We start from the raw sequence: 18565 nt of genomic DNA, 5'->3' as shown, positions 1-18565 counted from the left end.
GACCCCCGGAGTTCTTGTATGACCACGCAACTGCATTCTGCTGGTCGAACATTTCCTTCACTGAAGCAGAATAAAAAAGCTGTCTCCTTCTTTTCTTTAACTCTCTTCGACACTCTATGACTTCCTCAACTATGCGCCGTCGCGCGGGTCGAGTCGGGGCCCCAAACACCTTCAACCGGCATAATACCCTGTCGCTTCCCAGTGGCCGCTGTCACACTGCAGCCGACCTCGTTCATTCATCACACGCTTGACAGCAGCACATTGCAATAGTTCGCAAGCGCGTCGTTACGTGGTTATTTTCATATTTCGCAGGAATTCATTGGAATGCGGAAAAAAGGACTTAAAGGCCTATCACGTAGAAAACAATTTGATGAGAGACTTCTGAAGGTGCTCTACAGCTTACCTTGTCACATTTGGCGCCTGCATCCTGTATTTAAAGAGCTGTGTGATTAAAAATAACTAATCAGTTAAGGGGAAACAAATATACCCTGAATAACATTAAAGGGAAGCTGAAGCACTTTTCGAAAAAATTGAGTTTTCGGCAGCATTTAGTTGTTTTTGGTCCACTGAACAAGAATATCGCATGAAAAAAGGGCTTAAATAAACGCAAACAGCTGTTTATTAGAAGAAAACGCGCGCCAGCGCCTCAGGGCGCCGGGCGAACGCCACTGTCGCCTGTGAGTGGTCGGAACCGTCGTGACGTCATCTACGGGCGTCCCGCGGGTCTCCGGCCTGCACCGACGGCGTTGCTGCGTAGTGCGTTGCTTCAGTGGGCTGGAAGGCCTAGTCTTGAAAATTATGGATAGTGCGGGCATTAGTGAACAGTTTGGACTCTCGCCATATATGTTCGAGCCATCAGCGGCTGCAGAAAACGGCGGAACCAACGACGCCGCGGAGTGTGCCGATGGAGAAAGTGACGCCGCGACATTTTCACGGGTTTGAAATCTCCTCTGGTGCGTATGTTTTGCGTAGGTGCTTGTTTTTACATATCTTTGCGATGTAGATGTGCAAGTGGTAATAAAGTAAATCACGTCGAAACGCTGCTGCTTACTGGCTGCTGCATAACAGCCGGAACACCAGACACCTGTAATATCGAATTCAAAACGCCGGCATGCTTACACGAGTCACGCGGGGTAAAGCATTTATTTTTCATTGATTTAGAGCACGGTGCCTACTTACATCCGAAGGCCTTTTATTACTACAAAAGAGCGCCAAACCTGTTTAGTGAGTTCACTGCTGGACTGCAGTGTAACGAGATGACAGAGGAAGCTATTCGTGTGTGCTATTAAGTGCGCCCCTGTATTTTTTTTTTCTTCTGTCGTCCTACGAGATGTAATAGAGTGGAGAGCTAGGTGAATTGGCACATTTTAAACAAGTAAAGCCAGCTAGAAAACGAGGCAGATCTTTGCCGCGTCGTCCTGTGCACCTCTTATTGTCTGCGGCTTTCCGTTGGTCTTGTTTTGGCAGGATCTAGATGGTGGTGTTGCGCAGCGAGATAGCCAGCAGAATGACTTACAACAGATATATGCATACCGCGGCTCGACGAGTTTGCCATTTTTACTCGAGGAAAAATTTGCACGAACGCTATACTATTGTCGATCATCAGCCTTGTCAAGCGTTCACGAATGCAAATTGTTTGCATTGCTCAAATATTTATAAGTTCAAATAATCGGATTTTGTTCAATTAGGTGCAGCTGCATGTGCTGCGCGCTGATGAATAATGAAGAGGACTGCTTGTGCTGCCAGGAGGCCGCTCTTGGAGGTGGCGAGGCGTTATTGTTGTGCGGGAACACTGACGGAACGACTCCGGGCTTCAGTTGCGCTGATTTAATTGGCATTCGAGTGCCCGCATCGTTCCCAAGCTCCGATAATTGTCACTGTCACGAAAATGGTTCGAGCGCAACACGGTTGATTTCGTAGGTACGAAATTTTTCCTCTTCACGGCAGAGACCCACCGCGCTGAAAATTTCTTGTCCTTTGGAAACGTGTGAAACACCACATCGTCCCGGCCGCCAGTGTTCGCGCAGCCGAATGCTGCGCAGAACGACGGCATGATGGCCACTTGTCGCTACACCCACTCCACACAGAACGCTCGAACTAGAAAAACCAAACGGCACTAGCAAAGGATTACGTTGAATCGTCGTTCGCCACGCCAAAGCGCGAGACGCAGCGGAGCAAGCAATGCGGGACGGGCAGGACGGCTGGCCGGCTCCCCGTGAATGGCGTCACTTCCGCCAGCTCTCCAATTTTGCCACCCCCAACCCGGCGCTTCCGGAGGCGACGGGGGCGTGACCGCGGCGGGTTTTTAAAAGGCGATTGCGGCTGTTCTAACGGACAGAATCGAGAAAAAATTTACACATATGATTTTCGAGGTCTTTTCTTCGCAACCACGGCATTTCATGCAATTTGAAAACCGCTTCAGCTTCCCTTTAAGCTAGTGCCAACATAGTCCCATTCATATCCGAAATGCCTTCCATTATATATATATATGTGTGTGTGTGTGTGTGTGTGTGTGTGTGTGTGTGTGTGTGTGTGTGTGTGTGTGTGTGTGTGTGTGTGTGTGTGTGTGTGTGTGTGTGTGTGTGTGTGTGTGTGTGTGTGTGTGTGTGTGTGTGTGTGTGTGTGTGTGTGTGTGTGTGTGTGTGTGTGTGTGTGTGTGTGTGTGTGTGTGTGTGTGTGTGTGTGTGTGTGTGTGTGTGTGTGTGTGTGTGTGTGTGTGTGTGTGTGTGTGTGTGTGTGTGTGTGTGTGTGTGTGTGTGTGTGTGTGTGTGTGTGTGTGTGTGTGTGTGTGTGTGTGTGTGTGTGTGTGTGTGTGTGTGTGTGTGTGTGTGTGTGTGTGTGTGTGTGTGTGTGTGTGTGTGTGTGTGTGTGTGTGTGTGTGTGTGTGTGTGTGTGTGTGTGTGTGTGTGTGTGTGTGTGTGTGTGTGTGTGTGTGTGTGTGTGTGTGTGTGTGTGTGTGTGTGTGTGTGTGTGTGTGTGTGTGTGTGTGTGTGTGTGTGTGTGTGTGTGTGTGTGTGTGTGTGTGTGTGTGTGTGTGTGTGTGTGTGTGTGTGTGTGTGTGTGTGTGTGTGTGTGTGTGTGTGTGTGTGTGTGTGTGTGTGTGTGTGTGTGTGTGTGTGTGTGTGTGTGTGTGTGTGTGTGTGTGTGTGTGTGTGTGTGTGTGTGTGTGTGTGTGTGTGTGTGTGTGTGTGTGTGTGTGTGTGTGTGTGTGTGTGTGTGTGTGTGTGTGTGTGTGTGTGTGTGTGTGTGTGTGTGTGTGTGTGTGTGTGTGTGTGTGTGTGTGTGTGTGTGTGTGTGTGTGTGTGTGTGTGTGTGTGTGTGTGTGTGTGTGTGTGTGTGTGTGTGTGTGTGTGTGTGTGTGTGTGTGTGTGTGTGTGTGTGTGTGTGTGTGTGTGTGTGTGTGTGTGTGTGTGTGTGTGTGTGTGTGTGTGTGTGTGTGTGTGTGTGTGTGTGTGTGTGTGTGTGTGTGTGTGTGTGTGTGTGTGTGTGTGTGTGTGTGTGTGTGTGTGTGTGTGTGTGTGTGTGTGTGTGTGTGTGTGTGTGTGTGTGTGTGTGTGTGTGTGTGTGTGTGTGTGTGTGTGTGTGTGTGTGTGTGTGTGTGTGTGTGTGTGTGTGTGTGTGTGTGTGTGTGTGTGTGTGTGTGTGTGTGTGTGTGTGTGTGTGTGTGTGTGTGTGTGTGTGTGTGTGTGTGTGTGTGTGTGTGTGTGTGTGTGTGTGTGTGTGTGTGTGTGTGTGTGTGTGTGTGTGTGTGTGTGTGTGTGTGTGTGTGTGTGTGTGTGTGTGTGTGTGTGTGTGTGTGTGTGTGTGTGTGTGTGTGTGTGTGTGTGTGTGTGTGTGTGTGTGTGTGTGTGTGTGTGTGTGTGTGTGTGTGTGTGTGTGTGTGTGTGTGTGTGTGTGTGTGTGTGTGTGTGTGTGTGTGTGTGTGTCTTGGCTCAAGTTACGTGGGACAACCTGCATATGGACGTACGGGCTAACTCACTACAACTGATTAGGAATACAAAACGGCAGGGGAGAGCCGGACTATAGTATTCCAATTTTCATGGGTCAAACACCTGTAAGCACCCTTTTATTACAAAGCAGTGCCTATCTCAGCACGATATCACACCAGCAACGCCACCGCTTGGTCAGCCAGAATACATGAACAAAGAAGACGCCCCTCCGTGAAGCGGTGCCATTCAAAATGAAGCGTCGAAAAATGAAATAAAAGAGGTTACCAAAAGCAGTCTGCAGCAGCATCTGTGTTGCCCTCTGCTTGTCTCGTCGATGCCTATTTGCGGTGTCACTGCACACTATAGTGGCCTTGGAATTATCAATATGCTGCGCATAAAACCGTACGCCTGCGGTCTGAGGTCGAAACTCACCAGTGTTGTTCCGCTCCTGGGTCTTGTCTGCAAAAAGGTACATGTACCCAGCGGGAGCGTGCTTCAGTGGAGTGACGGTGTGGTAAACGCCCGTCGGGATCTGAAACGCAATAGGAATTGCCGTTCAGTTGCTGAAACAATAAGATTCGGCTCGTTTGTATAAGCCTTATCTATATACATAGGAGTAGGTCGAATCTGATGGTCATTGAAGCGAGTTAACCCACTAACTGAGCGAACCAGGGTCCAACGTTCGCTTCTGCAACGGCATCCAGCAGCGACAAAAGTGAAAGACTGCTTAAACATTGCTACAGTCAGTATGGCCGGCGTTCAAAACTGTTTCCGCCTCCTTTTTAACGGCGCTTGCATGCTGACGAGCATATCCAGCGAGACAACTCATCTCTAGCCACCTGCTAGCTTGACCACTCCCATTAGCGCGTATACGCGAACATATATTATGGTGAGGCTACCCCCCAAAAAAACAAATTAATGGGCCTCTGCCCGTGCCACTAGGTATAACGTGCTTAGTGTACGCGAACAATCTCTCGCCAGACAATCTACCGCAACCCGCTTAGGCTAGATTCGTGTAGGTGTCCTTATCTATTAAATGAGGTTCGGAAGCCTCGCACAGGAATTCTAGAAGTCGCCGGCCTCAACCCTCTTCTTGGGTGTAGTCCTATTAAGGACGTGATTTGCTAAGTATAGAATGCGTGCAATGTACGCTTTTATCCGTGGGGAGAATGTACAGTCGTGAGCAAAAGTGGTATACAACACTCAGTCGGTGACAGAGCTCGGAAAAACGGCATAAATATCCTGTGCAGTGACACCGATAGGAACAGCGACAGTGACACATGCATGTGGATAAAATGGGGTATCGCCATGATTGTCTCGATCCCCAAAAGCTGCTGCTAGATGAAGGCGAAATGCAGTTTTCCGTAGCTCCGCCACTGGCTGAGTGTTTTATACCACTTTTGCTCACGACTGTACATTAATTCAGAACAGGCTTTCAATACACGAGAAGGACCTACAGTTGAAAATCACCTGAGATACCCCCATTGTCATTATTTATCTCCGTTGTTTACAGGTCTGAGAGCATCACGAAAAAATTATACGTGACGGACGTGGCAGTAACGTTAAGTTTACGAAACGGAGGAAGTAAAAATTTTTTAATGTCTGAAAAGGCAGTGATCAAGGGTGAGATCATTCCCTGTATGCGCGAGGTATCTGGTGAATCATCCTACTTTTAAGGAGAAAGCCTCTATAGTCTCATTGTTGTCGTCAGCATAAGTGTCACGCTTTTGCGGTGGCTTTGTTTGGCGAGATGAATTGACGTCATGGAAGTCTCGACCAATCAGAGCACCACAGTAGGCGCGAATGCGTGCCTTATATGGCCATATGCCAATCAAAGATTAATTACTAATTAATGACTAGTTTATTATTATTATTTACTCATTAGTGATAGTTGCGCAATAAATCATTATTAATTTCTTAATTACTGAACACTGATTACTAATTACTGCTTGCTAACTATTAATTATTTACTGATTACTCAACTGTGCCAGTTGCGTAATGAGCTAATTGTTAATTATTGCCGTGCACCCTGGACTACAGTATGCGCGAATGCATGCCTTATGGGGTAATATGCCAGTCAATGCCTAATTAATAATAATTAAATAAATAATTAAATAATTAATTAGTACGAATTGCTGCTTATTTGTAATTCCTAAGCATTGATTAATAAACAATTATTAAGTAATTACTCATTTATGACAAATCAATTGTAATTACTAATTAGCTACAGTTGCGTCATCAATTACTAAATAATAATGCCGCCTCATACGGCCATATGGCAAGCAATAGGCCTACGAATTGAAAGACTGCTGAATAATTAAAAACTAATTAATATTTACGGGTTAGCTATACTAACATCGTGCTGCTTGCATCATAGATTAATGGCATGTCTTTCAAAAGTTGCCTATACAGCTTTAACCTACTAGTTCTCGGCGCCAGTTCTGAAAGAGTTCCGCTGGTGCCAGTCAGGTGCGGCGAGGTGCAGTTCCAGTTTTGTGGTTCAGGTGCAGCGCGTCGGCAGCGTTCCAGCAGTGCCACACATCACTGGTGCGGCCTTTTTCAATGGAACCTTGTCGTCTGCTCGCCAATTCCCGTTGACCGCGAGCTAAGTTCTCGCAGTGTGTCTATTTTCGTGCTTCGTGAGGTCATGGACAATTATCACCGAAGTCATATTTAAGAATTCTTGAGTCCTCCGACAATGATGATGAGGAATCTGACGACGTGCTTTCCTTCGCGGCAACACAATTATTACATCGCAGTTCAGACCGAGACCGACTGGTTCGAATAGACCGCAGTTAACCGAATTCCCACTCAACTGAAGCGTTGTTGCTAGATATTTCAGCTTTGAACTCGGGAGGCTGTTCAGGTTGTCACGAGGGACCTTAAAAGAACTCGCCATTTTCACGGAGAATGAATGACGCCGGATCAGTCAACGACGGGAAAAACTGCCCTTAAGTGGACCATCGATGCTTACAAGCATCTCACAGGCATCGCGCGTCGTCTGCTAGCACCGTCAACACGTGCGCAACTTTTCTCCACCTCCTCCTCGCTGCACAGTAGTGCAGGGGGCACAAAAGGTCCGTTCGATTCACCTGCACTACGTGAACTGGTTCATGTGGTGCTGCACTTCGCCATTCATTTCAGCGATGCAACATGGCGCCCTCTGCACGACGCCGTTCGTTTCTAAAAGTGCGGACGTCGTGCAGGTCGAGTTCACAAAACGTTCAGCAAAACTGTGCACCACCTAGAGGTCAGTGCCGAAATAGTACAGCTGCAGCCGCCGCATGAAAGCAGACGACAGCTCGCGCGACGATGGCTTGCATATGTTGTGATCACTCATCAACGAGAACGGCGGTGCCCGTGTTCGCCAAAGAAACGACGACGCGTATTTCAAACCATGTCTATAACAAGTAAGAACGTGCATGCGTCGCATACTGACGTCAATCGTGATCAGTAAAGGTTGTATGCGCTATCGTGCCATCTGATTCATGGTGCACAAGCATCGAGGTCGTGGCTTGTTCGTGTCAACACTTCATTGCAGTGTGCTACTTGACAATTCGTCATCTTATTCGGTATGTTGGCGCCGGTTGATGAGTGGCATATTCACAGCAAGCCTACTACATGAATGCTGTCGGCTTTGTGCACCAAATTCACGAATGAATTAATCATATCGGCTGTGTATACATGCAGCTCAGATCAACGGCGGTAATCATCCCGAACATATTATCACCAACACACGCAGCAAACAGAAAAACAACCGAGCTGCCCTTTTTTTAATCAAGCGAAACTCGAGACAGACGAGGACTACGCTCAGCCACGCGCCAAGACATTCGGCCACTTGGTGGCGCTAGAAGATGGGCAGCGGTGTGGCATTGCCCCCCTTCCAAGATGCATCGTCCCGATGCCGCAAATGTATGGGAACAATACAAAAACGGGGCAAGTTATACGGGAGTCTCTGGCTTTGGTTTTGACCCTAAAACGGTTTAACGATTGTAATATGGCTTCATTCTGGCGACGGGAACTATTTCAGATTTCGGATGCCGAGAGGAGCGGACAGTGCCTCGTGGTAGCACCTCGTAGTTCACCGCGCTGAGGCGGCGGGGCACCTCGTAGGGTCCAAAGTAACGGCGCAGAAGCTTTTCAGAACGCCCTCGCAACCTTTTGGGCACCAAACCCAGACTTGATCGCCGGGTGTGTAAGTCACCTCTCGGTGTCGCAGGTTGTAGCGCTGGGCGTCGTGTACTTGTTGGTGCCGAATTCGCTGTCGGGCAAGTTGGCGTGCGGCTTCTGCGTCACGAATAAATTGGTCAGCCCCCACGACAGTGGAGGGAGCAGAATCCGGAAGAAGCATGGCATCCAGCATAGTCAAAGGTTCGCGTCCATGGACCAAATGAAATGGAGTGAAGCGTGTAGTTTCCTGGAGCGCAGTGTTGTATGCGAACGTGATGTACGGCAGAATTCGGTCCCAGTTCCCATGATCGTCGTCTACATACATAGAAATCATGTCGCCAATTGTTTTGTTAAGCCGCTCAGTTAGCCCATTAGTTTGAGGATGATAGGCAGGTGTCTAGCGGTGGGTGGTGCCACTGAGTTGAAGGAGCTCGCTCGTGAGGGCCGACGTAAACGAGGTTCCCCTGTCAGTTAAGACGACTGTTGGGGCGCCGTGACGCAGTACAATGTTGTGAATGAAGAAATGTGCGACTTCCTCTGCGGTACCACGGGGAATGGCCTTGGTCTCACAGTAGCGGCTGAGGTAGTCAGTGGCAACCGCTATATACCTGTTACCCATGAAGGACTTCGGAAATGGGCCCAGTAAGTCCATGCCGACCTGTTGAAATGGGAATATCGGGGGATCGATAGGCTGCAGAAGGCCAGCTGGTTTAATGGGCGGTGTCTTCCGACGCTGGCACTCACGGCAGGTACGGACGTAGCGGTGCACAACGGCAGCTAGCATGGGCCAGTAGTACTTTCGGCGTATCCGTGCCAATGTGCGAGAAAAACCGAGATGGCGGGAAGAAAGGTCGTCGTGGCACGAACGAAGAACTTCCTCATGAAGCGTGGTGGGTACTACTAGTAGATGAACAGTTTCTGTTGGACCGTAGTTCTTCTTCTTGTAGAGCACACCATCGCGCAAGCATAACGACTACAGTCCGCGCCTGAAGAGCTGAGGAGGAGATGATACGGTTCCTTCGAGGTATTCGATGAGGGGCAAAAGTTCAGAATCGGCCCGCTGCTTTCGGGCTAAGGTGGACGTAATGATAACGTCGAGGAAAGCGGTATCATCGTCGGAGCCGTCTGTGTGGCAGGAAGTAGGGGCGCTGGACAGACAGTCAGCATCACTGTGTTTTTTGCCGGACTTGTGCACGATAGTAACGTCAAACTCTTGCAATCGAAGGCTCCATCGAGCAAGGCGACCCGATGGATCTTTCAGGTTTGCCAGTCAACACAGTGAGTGAGTTCTACTTGAGTTGAGGACAACCCAGAGGGCTATGGAACGAAAAATGGTAGTGGTAACATTAAGAGATAGAAAGCGTGCAGAGTGGGTCAGAGAAATAACTCAAGTTACCGACATTCTAGTAGAAATTAAGAAGAAGAAATGGACATGGGCAGGACATGTAGTGCGAAGAGAGGATAACCGATGGTCGCTGAGGGTAACAAACTGGATTCCAAGGGAAGGAAAGCGTAGCAGGGGGCGGCAGAAAGTTAGGTGGGCGGATGAGATTAAGAAGTTCGCAGGGGTCAAGTGGATGCAGCTAGCACAGAACCGGGTTAAGTGGAGAAATATGGGAGAGACCTTCGCCCTGCAGTGGGTATAATCAGGCTGATGATGATGATGATGATAATGATGATGATGATGACGACAGTGAGTGATGGTCGCTCACGACACGAAACGGATGACCGTACAAGTACAGACGAAATTTCATGACTGCCCACACAACAGCGAGGCACTCCTTTTCCGTAGTTGAATAGTTAACTTCAGAACGGGACAAAGTGCGACTGGCGTAAGCAATGACGCGTTCTGCACCGTCCTGCCACTGAACAACGACCGCACCGAGGCCAACGTTACTGGTATCCGTGTGCAGTTCCGTGTCGGCATCTTCGTCGAAGTGGCCAAGTATAGGCGTACATTGAGACGGGATTTGAGTTCCGTAAAGGCTTTTTCCTGGTCGGGGCCCCAAACGAACGGTTCGGCGTCTTTTGTCAGGCGGGTCAGAGGCTCAGCGATCTTAGAGAAATTGTGAACAAAGCGACGATAGTACGCGCAGAGGCCGAGAAATCGACGCAAGCTTCGTCTTCTGATTTGGGGAATGAAACGACAGCGGCCGTCTTTTCTGGGTCTGGGCTAACACCTCGAACGCTGACAATGTGGCCGAGAAATTTCAACTCATTAAAAGCAAAGTGGCATTTTTCGGGTTTTAGAGAGAGACCGGCTGATCGGATGGCCTCCAAAACAGCGCGCAAACGTTTCAGGTGCTCGTCGAACGTGTCCGAGAAAATTACAACGTCGTCGAGATATACGAGGCATGACTGCCACTTCAGGCTAGAGAGTACGGTGTCCATCATTCGTTCAAATGTGGCAGAGGCCGAGCACAGGCCAAACGGGAGCACTTTAAGCTCATACAAACCGTCCGACGTAATAAAAGCGGTCTTCTCACGGTCTCGCTCGTCAACCTCTATTTACCAATATCCACTGCGGAGGTCAAGTGACGAAAAGTAAGTGGCATGGCGAAGGCGATCGAAGGAGTCGTCTATGCGCGGCAGGGGGTACACATCCTTTTTTGTGACGTTGTTGAGGCGTCTTTAATCCACGCAGAACCTCAAGGTTCCATCCTTCTTCGCGACGAGGACAACAGGCGAAGCCCAGGGGCTCCTCGACGGTTAGACAACGTCGTCCTGGAGCATTTCTGTTACTTGGCGGCGGATGGCGTCACGTTCTTTTGAAGACACCCCGTAAGGACGCTGACATAGTGGACGTTGGTCGTCGGCAACTATAATTCGGTGTTTCGTTAGTGGCGTCTGTCGGACCTTGGAGGTTGATGCAAAACAATCGAGGAACGAATTGACAAGATTCTTTATGCAGCGTTTCTGACTGGGCAAGAGGTGTGGGTTCACATCGGTCTAATGGCTGTAGACATCGCATTGTCGAGGTCTGACGTGTAGGATAAAGCGTACTGGCCTGTACATTCTCCAAGTTCTTCAAAATAAGCGACCGTCGTGTTCGCCGTCAAATGTTGGGGTTCGCACGTGAAGTTTGTCACTAAGACCTCGGCTTGCCCACGGACAAGTTCGATAAGGCCCCGAGCTACACAAACTTGTCGAGTGAAAAGCAGTGACATGTTAGCTTCGGCAAAGCCACGCGTGTCGGTGCTGTGATCACATTTGACTGTGACGAACTTGCTCGGCCGCGGAGGAATTGTTATGTGGTCATCAGAGACGCGCAACATCGTTTTCCGGAGGTCCGTGGGGCTATCAACGGCTCGCTTGGTTGAAAACGATACCATGAGCTGCTCCCGAAGGTCTATAACAGCACCATACTCTTGAAGAAAATCCATGCCTAGAATGAGATCTTTGCAGCGCAGTCTTGTAATACGGCAAAGGTACCAGTGAAAGTAAAACCGCAGATCTCTATGCGGCAAGTGCACATGCCAATCGGCGTCATCACATGGCCACCGGCAGTGTGCATCATTGGCCCAGACCAAAGCGTCAGAACCTTACGGAGTGCCGTGGCTAGCTGGCTGCTCATGACGGAAAAATCGGCGCCGGTATACACAAGTGCGGTCACGTCCCAACTGTTGGCGGTTGCAAAAATTTCCCCGGAAACAATGCGTTCGCAGCACGTCGGTACGTTCGTCGGATCGGGTTGTCGCCGCTCGGGCCGTCGCGTCAAATCATCTGGTGGAGGCTGTTTAATCTGCGACGTAGCGGCGGCCTCACCCCCGGAGGTCGCCGTGTTTAGTTTTCCCGGTGAGGGGACGTGCCTCTGAATTGGCCAGAGGAGGAGTATCGACTGGGTGACGCAAAACGCCTCGGGGATGACGATCGCGACTGCCGTTGCGGTGACGTCGCGTGCATCTCGTTAGCAGCCAGGTATTCCTCAATCTCCTGTGGTCTTTCGCCATAGCGAGGTCGAGGCGCGTTTGGTGTAAATCCTTGTAAGCCTATTCTCCGGTATGGGCAATTGCGAAGAATGTGGCCAGGCTCGCCGCAGTGATAACAGAGCGGCCGTCTGTTGGGTGTGCGCCACAAGTGCGCCTTGCTGATGGTGGGACGCTGGTCTTGCTGCGGCTCGACGGGGCGCAGATCTTGTTGCTGCTCAACGGGGCCCAGCTAGATAGCGAGGCGATGGTCCGGCAACGGGGCAAAATGAATGTGGCTCGGGGGCAGGTCGACGTAGGACATCACTATACGTCATTATGCATGGCTCTGCTTGTGGTGCTGGTGGTGGCTGCACCGCTCGCCGGATTTCATCACGAATGACGTCGCCAGTAGAATATTTCACTGCAGGTGGTGCATTCAAGTGGAGGTTCTGCAGTTCTTCGCGGACAATGCTCCTCACAAGCTCCCGCAATGCCTCGTCCCTAGCTGCTGGCACGGACGCGCAGTAGGGTGTGGCCGCTACGCTTGCCTGACGGCCGTATTGGGTACAGCATTCCTGCAGTGAACGTTCCATGCTCGTAGCTTCTCTCGCGAAATCTGCGACAGTTCTTGGAGGGTCGCGAATGAGGCCAGCGAACAACTGTTCCTTCACCCCGCGCATGAGTTGCCGTACTTTCGTTGCCTCGGGCATGGTAGGGTCGGCCCGATTGAAAAGTCGCGTCATGTCCTCTACAAACATGGCCACGCTCTCATTTGACTGCTGAGACCTCGAACGAATTGCTATCTCTGCGTTTTCTTTGCGCGCACTCGAGCTGAATGTTGTGAGCAACTCGCGGCGAAAGACGGCCCAGTTGACAAAGGACGCCTAGTGGTTCTCAAACCACGTCTTGGCCGAGTCTTGTAGCGCGAAGTACACATTCGTTAGCTTCCGCTCGTCGTCCCATTGGTTGAATGCGGCCACACGATCAAAACTGGCCAACTAGTCTTCGATATCCTCGAACCGGTCACCGTGGAATGATGGCGGGGATCGAGGTGCGAGAAGGACGTACGGTGGGGCGTAGCTGTAATGCTGACTTGTCTGGCTGCCCGTCGTAGATGTCATGGCTCGCAGCGGTGTTGTCAGTGGTTCGAACTCAGGTTGTAGGCCTCGGAGGCGACGGCTCGCTTTATGGACGGGAGCGGCGTCTGAGCGTCTATGGGCAGCGTCACTGACGTCTTCGGGGGCAACGTACATGGTATCTTACCCCGCACCTCCACCAAATGTCACCAACACACGTAGCAAACAGAAGAACAACCGAGCTGCCCTTTTTGTTTTTAATCAAGCGAAACTCGAGACAGACGAGGACGACGCTCAGCCACGCGCCAAGACATTCGGCCACTTGGTGGGGCTAGAAGACTGGCAGCGGTGCGGCAATATGAATATTTGCAAATAGCAGATTGCAATAAGTACGGGTTGTGCAAGTGCATATATATGCACACTAATTGCGGCAGCTTGCGATTGAAACGCACATTGGCCATGGCTGACCAGCATGAACCCCACGATATTCGTGTGTTTACTTCTTGCGAGTACGCGCAGCCGTTTCCTTGACGACTTCGATCGTGTTCTCGTTGACAAGTAAAATAATTAATGGGGTCTGTTTGCAGTTTATTACAATGCACGATTACCAAAAGCATCGTGGCTAGTTATTAGCAAAACTTCATTGCCATGTGCTATCTGGAAATTCATCAAGTTAACCGGGACGTTGGCGTCAACGTTGCACACAGCCAACCGCAGCTTGTTGGCAACGCCAAGCCTAGCAGACGACCCAGCCTGCATCGTTTAGAAAGCTGCCGGTGCCAATGCTGCACCTGCACCGCCTGAACTGCTGCAACTGGTGTTGCACGCTAGCAGCACCGCCGCAGAACTGGTGCAGAAAGTGCAACTGAATCGAGCGGACCTTACGAATCGAGCGCTTTGGTGCAGCGCACCATGAACCGGTTCCAGCGGTGCAGAGAACCACGGCTGAATCGAACGCAACTCCTATTACATCATCGCCGTTAGATTTGCTGTTTCGCATAATATCTCGTGTAAATATCTGCACAAGCAGCGAATAATAACACTCATATTACATACTTATTCAGTTTGGTTCTTCCATTATACAATTAATATTATAATAGGTTTAAATCTAAACAATTCGTATTCTAATCGACGCCATAGGAAAGCCGTCCATAACCGATACGTTTTCAAAAAAGCCGCCAACTCTTCTCGTTTCTACCATCAATCTCGTTTTTCAAACTTTCCCTAGGTGGCGGTAGGTCCTTGGCACAATGCCCCTCTCGTCTCATCCTACCCACATCTATGGGCCGCTCACCGAAACACTTCAATTATCCGCCCTTTAATAACTTAGCACCTTGTTCAGCACCAGCACGTATTTAATGTGCTGGGCGAGACCTCATAAACTACAGCACTACTGAAGGGCTCCAAACAAGACTAAAAGCTAAAAATTTATTTTCTCTCTGACTCTATCGTTATGTTACTCGGCTATGGTCCATTTTCTCGATTTGCCTACTTGTCACCAAGATAACTCTTTTAGAACCATTGCCAGAAAAAAATGTTCTTGGCCACTGACCTATATTTTTTTTTTTTTTGCAACTTCTGAAATCAATGTTAAGTCTCGTAAAAAAAAAAAAAAAAATCGCGGGGGTTTAATCTTGGTTGCACCTAAGGTCAATTAGTGATAGCTGTACCATTCTCTTCTCTTTAAAGAGTCGCATAACCTGTCCCTTCAGCCTGCTCGTAATATTAACAAGGATTCGCTAATATTTCCATTGCCTACGATTACTCAGCGACATATATGAAGCGCACGCGTGCATACGCATCTCGCCGTTCAGAGCCAGGGGACCCGTCCGCAATACGTGGAAATTCGTAAGAAATATTATGCTAATTCCTGATTGGTAAAAAGAGCAAATATATGATATGCACCCTTTATATTTTTAGATTCTCATTCAAAGCACAGGCAAAAACGGTGCTAGAGTGGTATGCGTATACACGCGTCGGAAGCTTAGACCACTGTCATTATACTAACGTGTGCAAGGCGTCGTTTTCCATGTACCTCGGTCTTTGTATTTCAGTGCGAAGTTTGCAAAAATCAATAAAAGCGATCTAACCCAAGATATCCTACCGCCGCTGTATCTCATATAGTTTGTGAGCAGCTAGTTTTCCATTGGCCGATCGTTAAACATTGGCCCACGCTTTTAAGAAGTGTGTGACAAAGTATGCTGCGTCTTTGAGGAGGCAATCTACTTTTAAAACCCCTGGTTGTATAAAATCTGAGTTGGAAATGCATTGCGGTAGCGCGGCCCAAACAACATACATGTAACGGTTCGCAAAGAAGCTGACTTTGCGCCTACGAAAGCAGTCGTTTATTAAGAGCTGGTGGATTACTTTAAGACCATGAATATATATATATATGCAATTTCACGCCTGACATCTATATAAAACATATTTATCAATAAATATGTGCGGCGCATTTCCAGACGAACACACACGTCTAGGAGGCGAGTCGGCCAGTCGCTTTTTTTTTTTTTTTTTTTTTTTTTGTGAACGTTTTAAGCTACGCCTCAACATCATGTTGTATGGCGGAAGTAAAAAAAAAAAAAACCATTCCAAGTGCTGGTGACGGGCTGTGTAATGATGCCGTCGGGTCATGGTTCATTTTGTAAATTGAGAAGAATAAAACGCAAAATAACGGGCACGAAGTCATTCCTTCCTGAAAACATCTTTCATGGCTCTAAGTAGAGACGGTAAGTATTAGCGAATACGTGTGTTTACGTCGCGATACATGCATCTGATAAGCACGTCATAAGCAAACATTTTGAGAGGCTTTATATTTCTACATCCGTGCACGTGCTGCCTGGTCTGCGCCGTACAGAAAGAAGAAAAAAAAAAGGGGGGGGGGGGGGGGGGGGAACGAGGAAACCACACAGAAAGCGCAGAATGATATATGAGAACCATATATCGATACCACGGGGAAAAAAGAAAATTAAAGAAGAAAAATAGGCAACTATCATATATGCCCGTTGATGAACTTGCACGCACCCACCTGATTCAAAATAATTGTATGCGGACGGTCTCTGCAGTGAGCGACTCAGAGAAAAAATCAAATACACCAGAATGTTTGCCTTTCCCACTGGTGGCAGAGCGCCCGCGTCAGTACGGAGGACTTCACAGTGTGTTTCAGGGGTCCGGGTGCACAACGCCGTCAATGTACAGCTTTTCATTGCAGCGCTATTTATCCGATTCCGAGAAGTGTTTTACGTAGTCCAACATTAGAGAGTTTTAGTACTGCGTAGTGAGCGCTACGTACGCACAGCCCACGTACTTTGCGGAACGCTACGCCACGGTCGCGTACATGCCACAGAAAGACTTTTAGTAGGGCGGAAGCGTATACGTACGCAGGGGTCTGAAAGCTAACGCGGCAAGCGCGGTGGCCTGTGCAGTGCCATTTCGCAGCCATTCAAAAACTGAATTTTGCAGCGCAGGAACTCTGGCTTTTTTGTTTTTCCGACAGGCGAGAGATGGAACCCATGCCGCAAAGGTGCTGATTTGGTCCGTCGTTGTTACAGAGGATATAATTAATAACTTTAACCGAATCGGAGCACTACCCCCCAGCAAACGTAGTAGAAAACGAAAATTAACAATACAACCCCGTGCAAATTTAAATCCCAAGAAGCAAACCGTTTTTCCAATAGAAACAATGTCACGCCAAAGCAGTTTTCCGAGTTAACAGTGCGCCTATGATGTCATTATTCAGTGCAAAGTAACTATGAACCTCGGAGAATACACTGCGAAACTATACGAAGTCTCATTAGAGAGGCGGAGTATATTTAAAATGCCACGAAACGTATGCCGTAAAAGTCGACACCGTGGCCCATAGGCAAAGAAAACTTACCAAAATAATTTTCCGGTTTAGGCCAGCCCCAATGAACACGGCAGATAGTTTAAAGTTAGCGAATGTTTTGAAGAAAAAGTATGACAAAATATGCTACGGCTTTGTTGGGGCCAAACAATATTTACCGCGCCTCGATGAATCTGCGTTGTAAAAACCTACATACGCATGAAATTTAGCTGTCTGCTCTTCCGAAAGGTGGCCGCTCAAATGATACAAGCTTTTAAGCTAAAAGCAGTCATCGCTCGGCACGAAAAACGAGCCGTGCACAACAGCAGACGACCAACAGTCCGTCTGCCCACACGAATGTCGTTCGCGGTCGCCGACGTCGTCTGCGATCGAATATAGCGTCGGCTGCGCCGCCGTCTTCTACAATGGACCGTTCCCTTCCGAAGTTTAAAAATGCCTTTTTAATGTAGTTTTGTCTATGGGCTGCTTACTTTGAATGAAAGGTATCAAGAAAATTTAGTACATACGGCAGCTGTATACGAGAAGCTTCCGCGATTGGGAGAAGCACCCAGCGCATAGCGAGCGTGTATGCGGTACGGCTTCACAACACATATTTTAGCGGCGTTTATAAATAGATTACCCGCGGAATGACTCAGCATACTTTGTCATACATTTATTCAAAGTATACTCGCCAACATTTAATGATAAGCAGCTTCCATTGGTACTGTGCTAAACAAGAAAGATACTGCGGTAAGTTGTGTTTACATGTTTTCTAAGGGCCCTACCAGCTCGTACCCCTATAAGTCACGCAGCGTTATATAGATACTCCGCCTATGAAATGGCATTTCATATTTTCACAGTCTGTTCTAGGATGTTTGTAGTTGCTCTATACCAAAAACAAAATCATAGGTGCCCCCGTGAAGACATAAAATGGCTTTGAAATCTTTCGCTTCCACATATTCGCATAGGTGGTAAGCCTATATATTTCACCCCCAGTCAGCGGCGGGGTCGCGAGCGCTCCATTTGTTTGTTAATACGGCGTTTGTCTATAGGTGTAAAGCCCACGGGAAACTTGGTACTTACTGCTTCAAGTTTTAGAGATCCTGGCGACGAAGTACACCAGCTAGAAGTTCGAGCGTTCGCGCAGCGCATTCATAGAAAACAATTTGTGCGTCGCATAAAGCAATCCGCGCCCTCTACTGCGGAGCAACAAATGAACTAGAAGATTTTACTTCTTGCGAAGCGTCAAATCGCTTGCAATGAAAAAGAAACGAACACGCGATGCGTGTTTGCTGCTTATCATGCGCGGCCATATAGCCAAACGTGTCTGTCGAGCTTTCTCATACGCATACGCGAGAACAACACGCAGACGGTTCAGCGAACGCACGCAGAGGTAGGGATTTCTGCGTACGCGAGCAACGTATACGCAGTACGCAACAATCGTGATGCGTATGACGCATGCGCAGTAAGCAGCACGCAGGCCGCCTACGTACGCAAGGGTTCTGCGTGTGCTTACGTACGCAGTACTAAAACTCTCTATTGCTGCAGTGCGCACTGCATTACCTTGCATGTACTTCAAGTACGACGACTTACAGGACTGTTCACAGCACGATAAACTGACCGCGCACAGTTGCAGACGACCATGCATCACCGGCGCCGTCA

General features: G+C 48.7%; 1 protein-coding gene across 1 annotated transcript in view; it reads right to left on the bottom strand.

Annotated features, from left to right (window-relative positions):
- The window catches only part of GC (gamma-glutamyl carboxylase), a 159997-nt gene that overhangs the window by 12281 nt on the left and 129151 nt on the right, over window positions 1-18565 (bottom strand). Inside the window, exon 14 of the mRNA XM_084601058.1 lies at window positions 4362-4461. Coding sequence (XP_084457184.1) covers window positions 4362-4461 — 100 coding nt within the window. The remainder of the gene's footprint in view (window positions 1-4361; window positions 4462-18565) is intronic.

The sequence above is a fragment of the Amblyomma maculatum genome, chromosome 1, assembly GCF_055883805.1.
Source record: "Amblyomma maculatum isolate TAMU_Amacu chromosome 1, ASM5588380v1, whole genome shotgun sequence".
Classification (NCBI taxonomy): Eukaryota; Metazoa; Arthropoda; class Arachnida; order Ixodida; family Ixodidae; genus Amblyomma; species Amblyomma maculatum.
The sequence above is the reverse complement of the archived record's forward strand: the minus strand, read 5'-3'. Positions and strand labels throughout refer to the sequence as shown.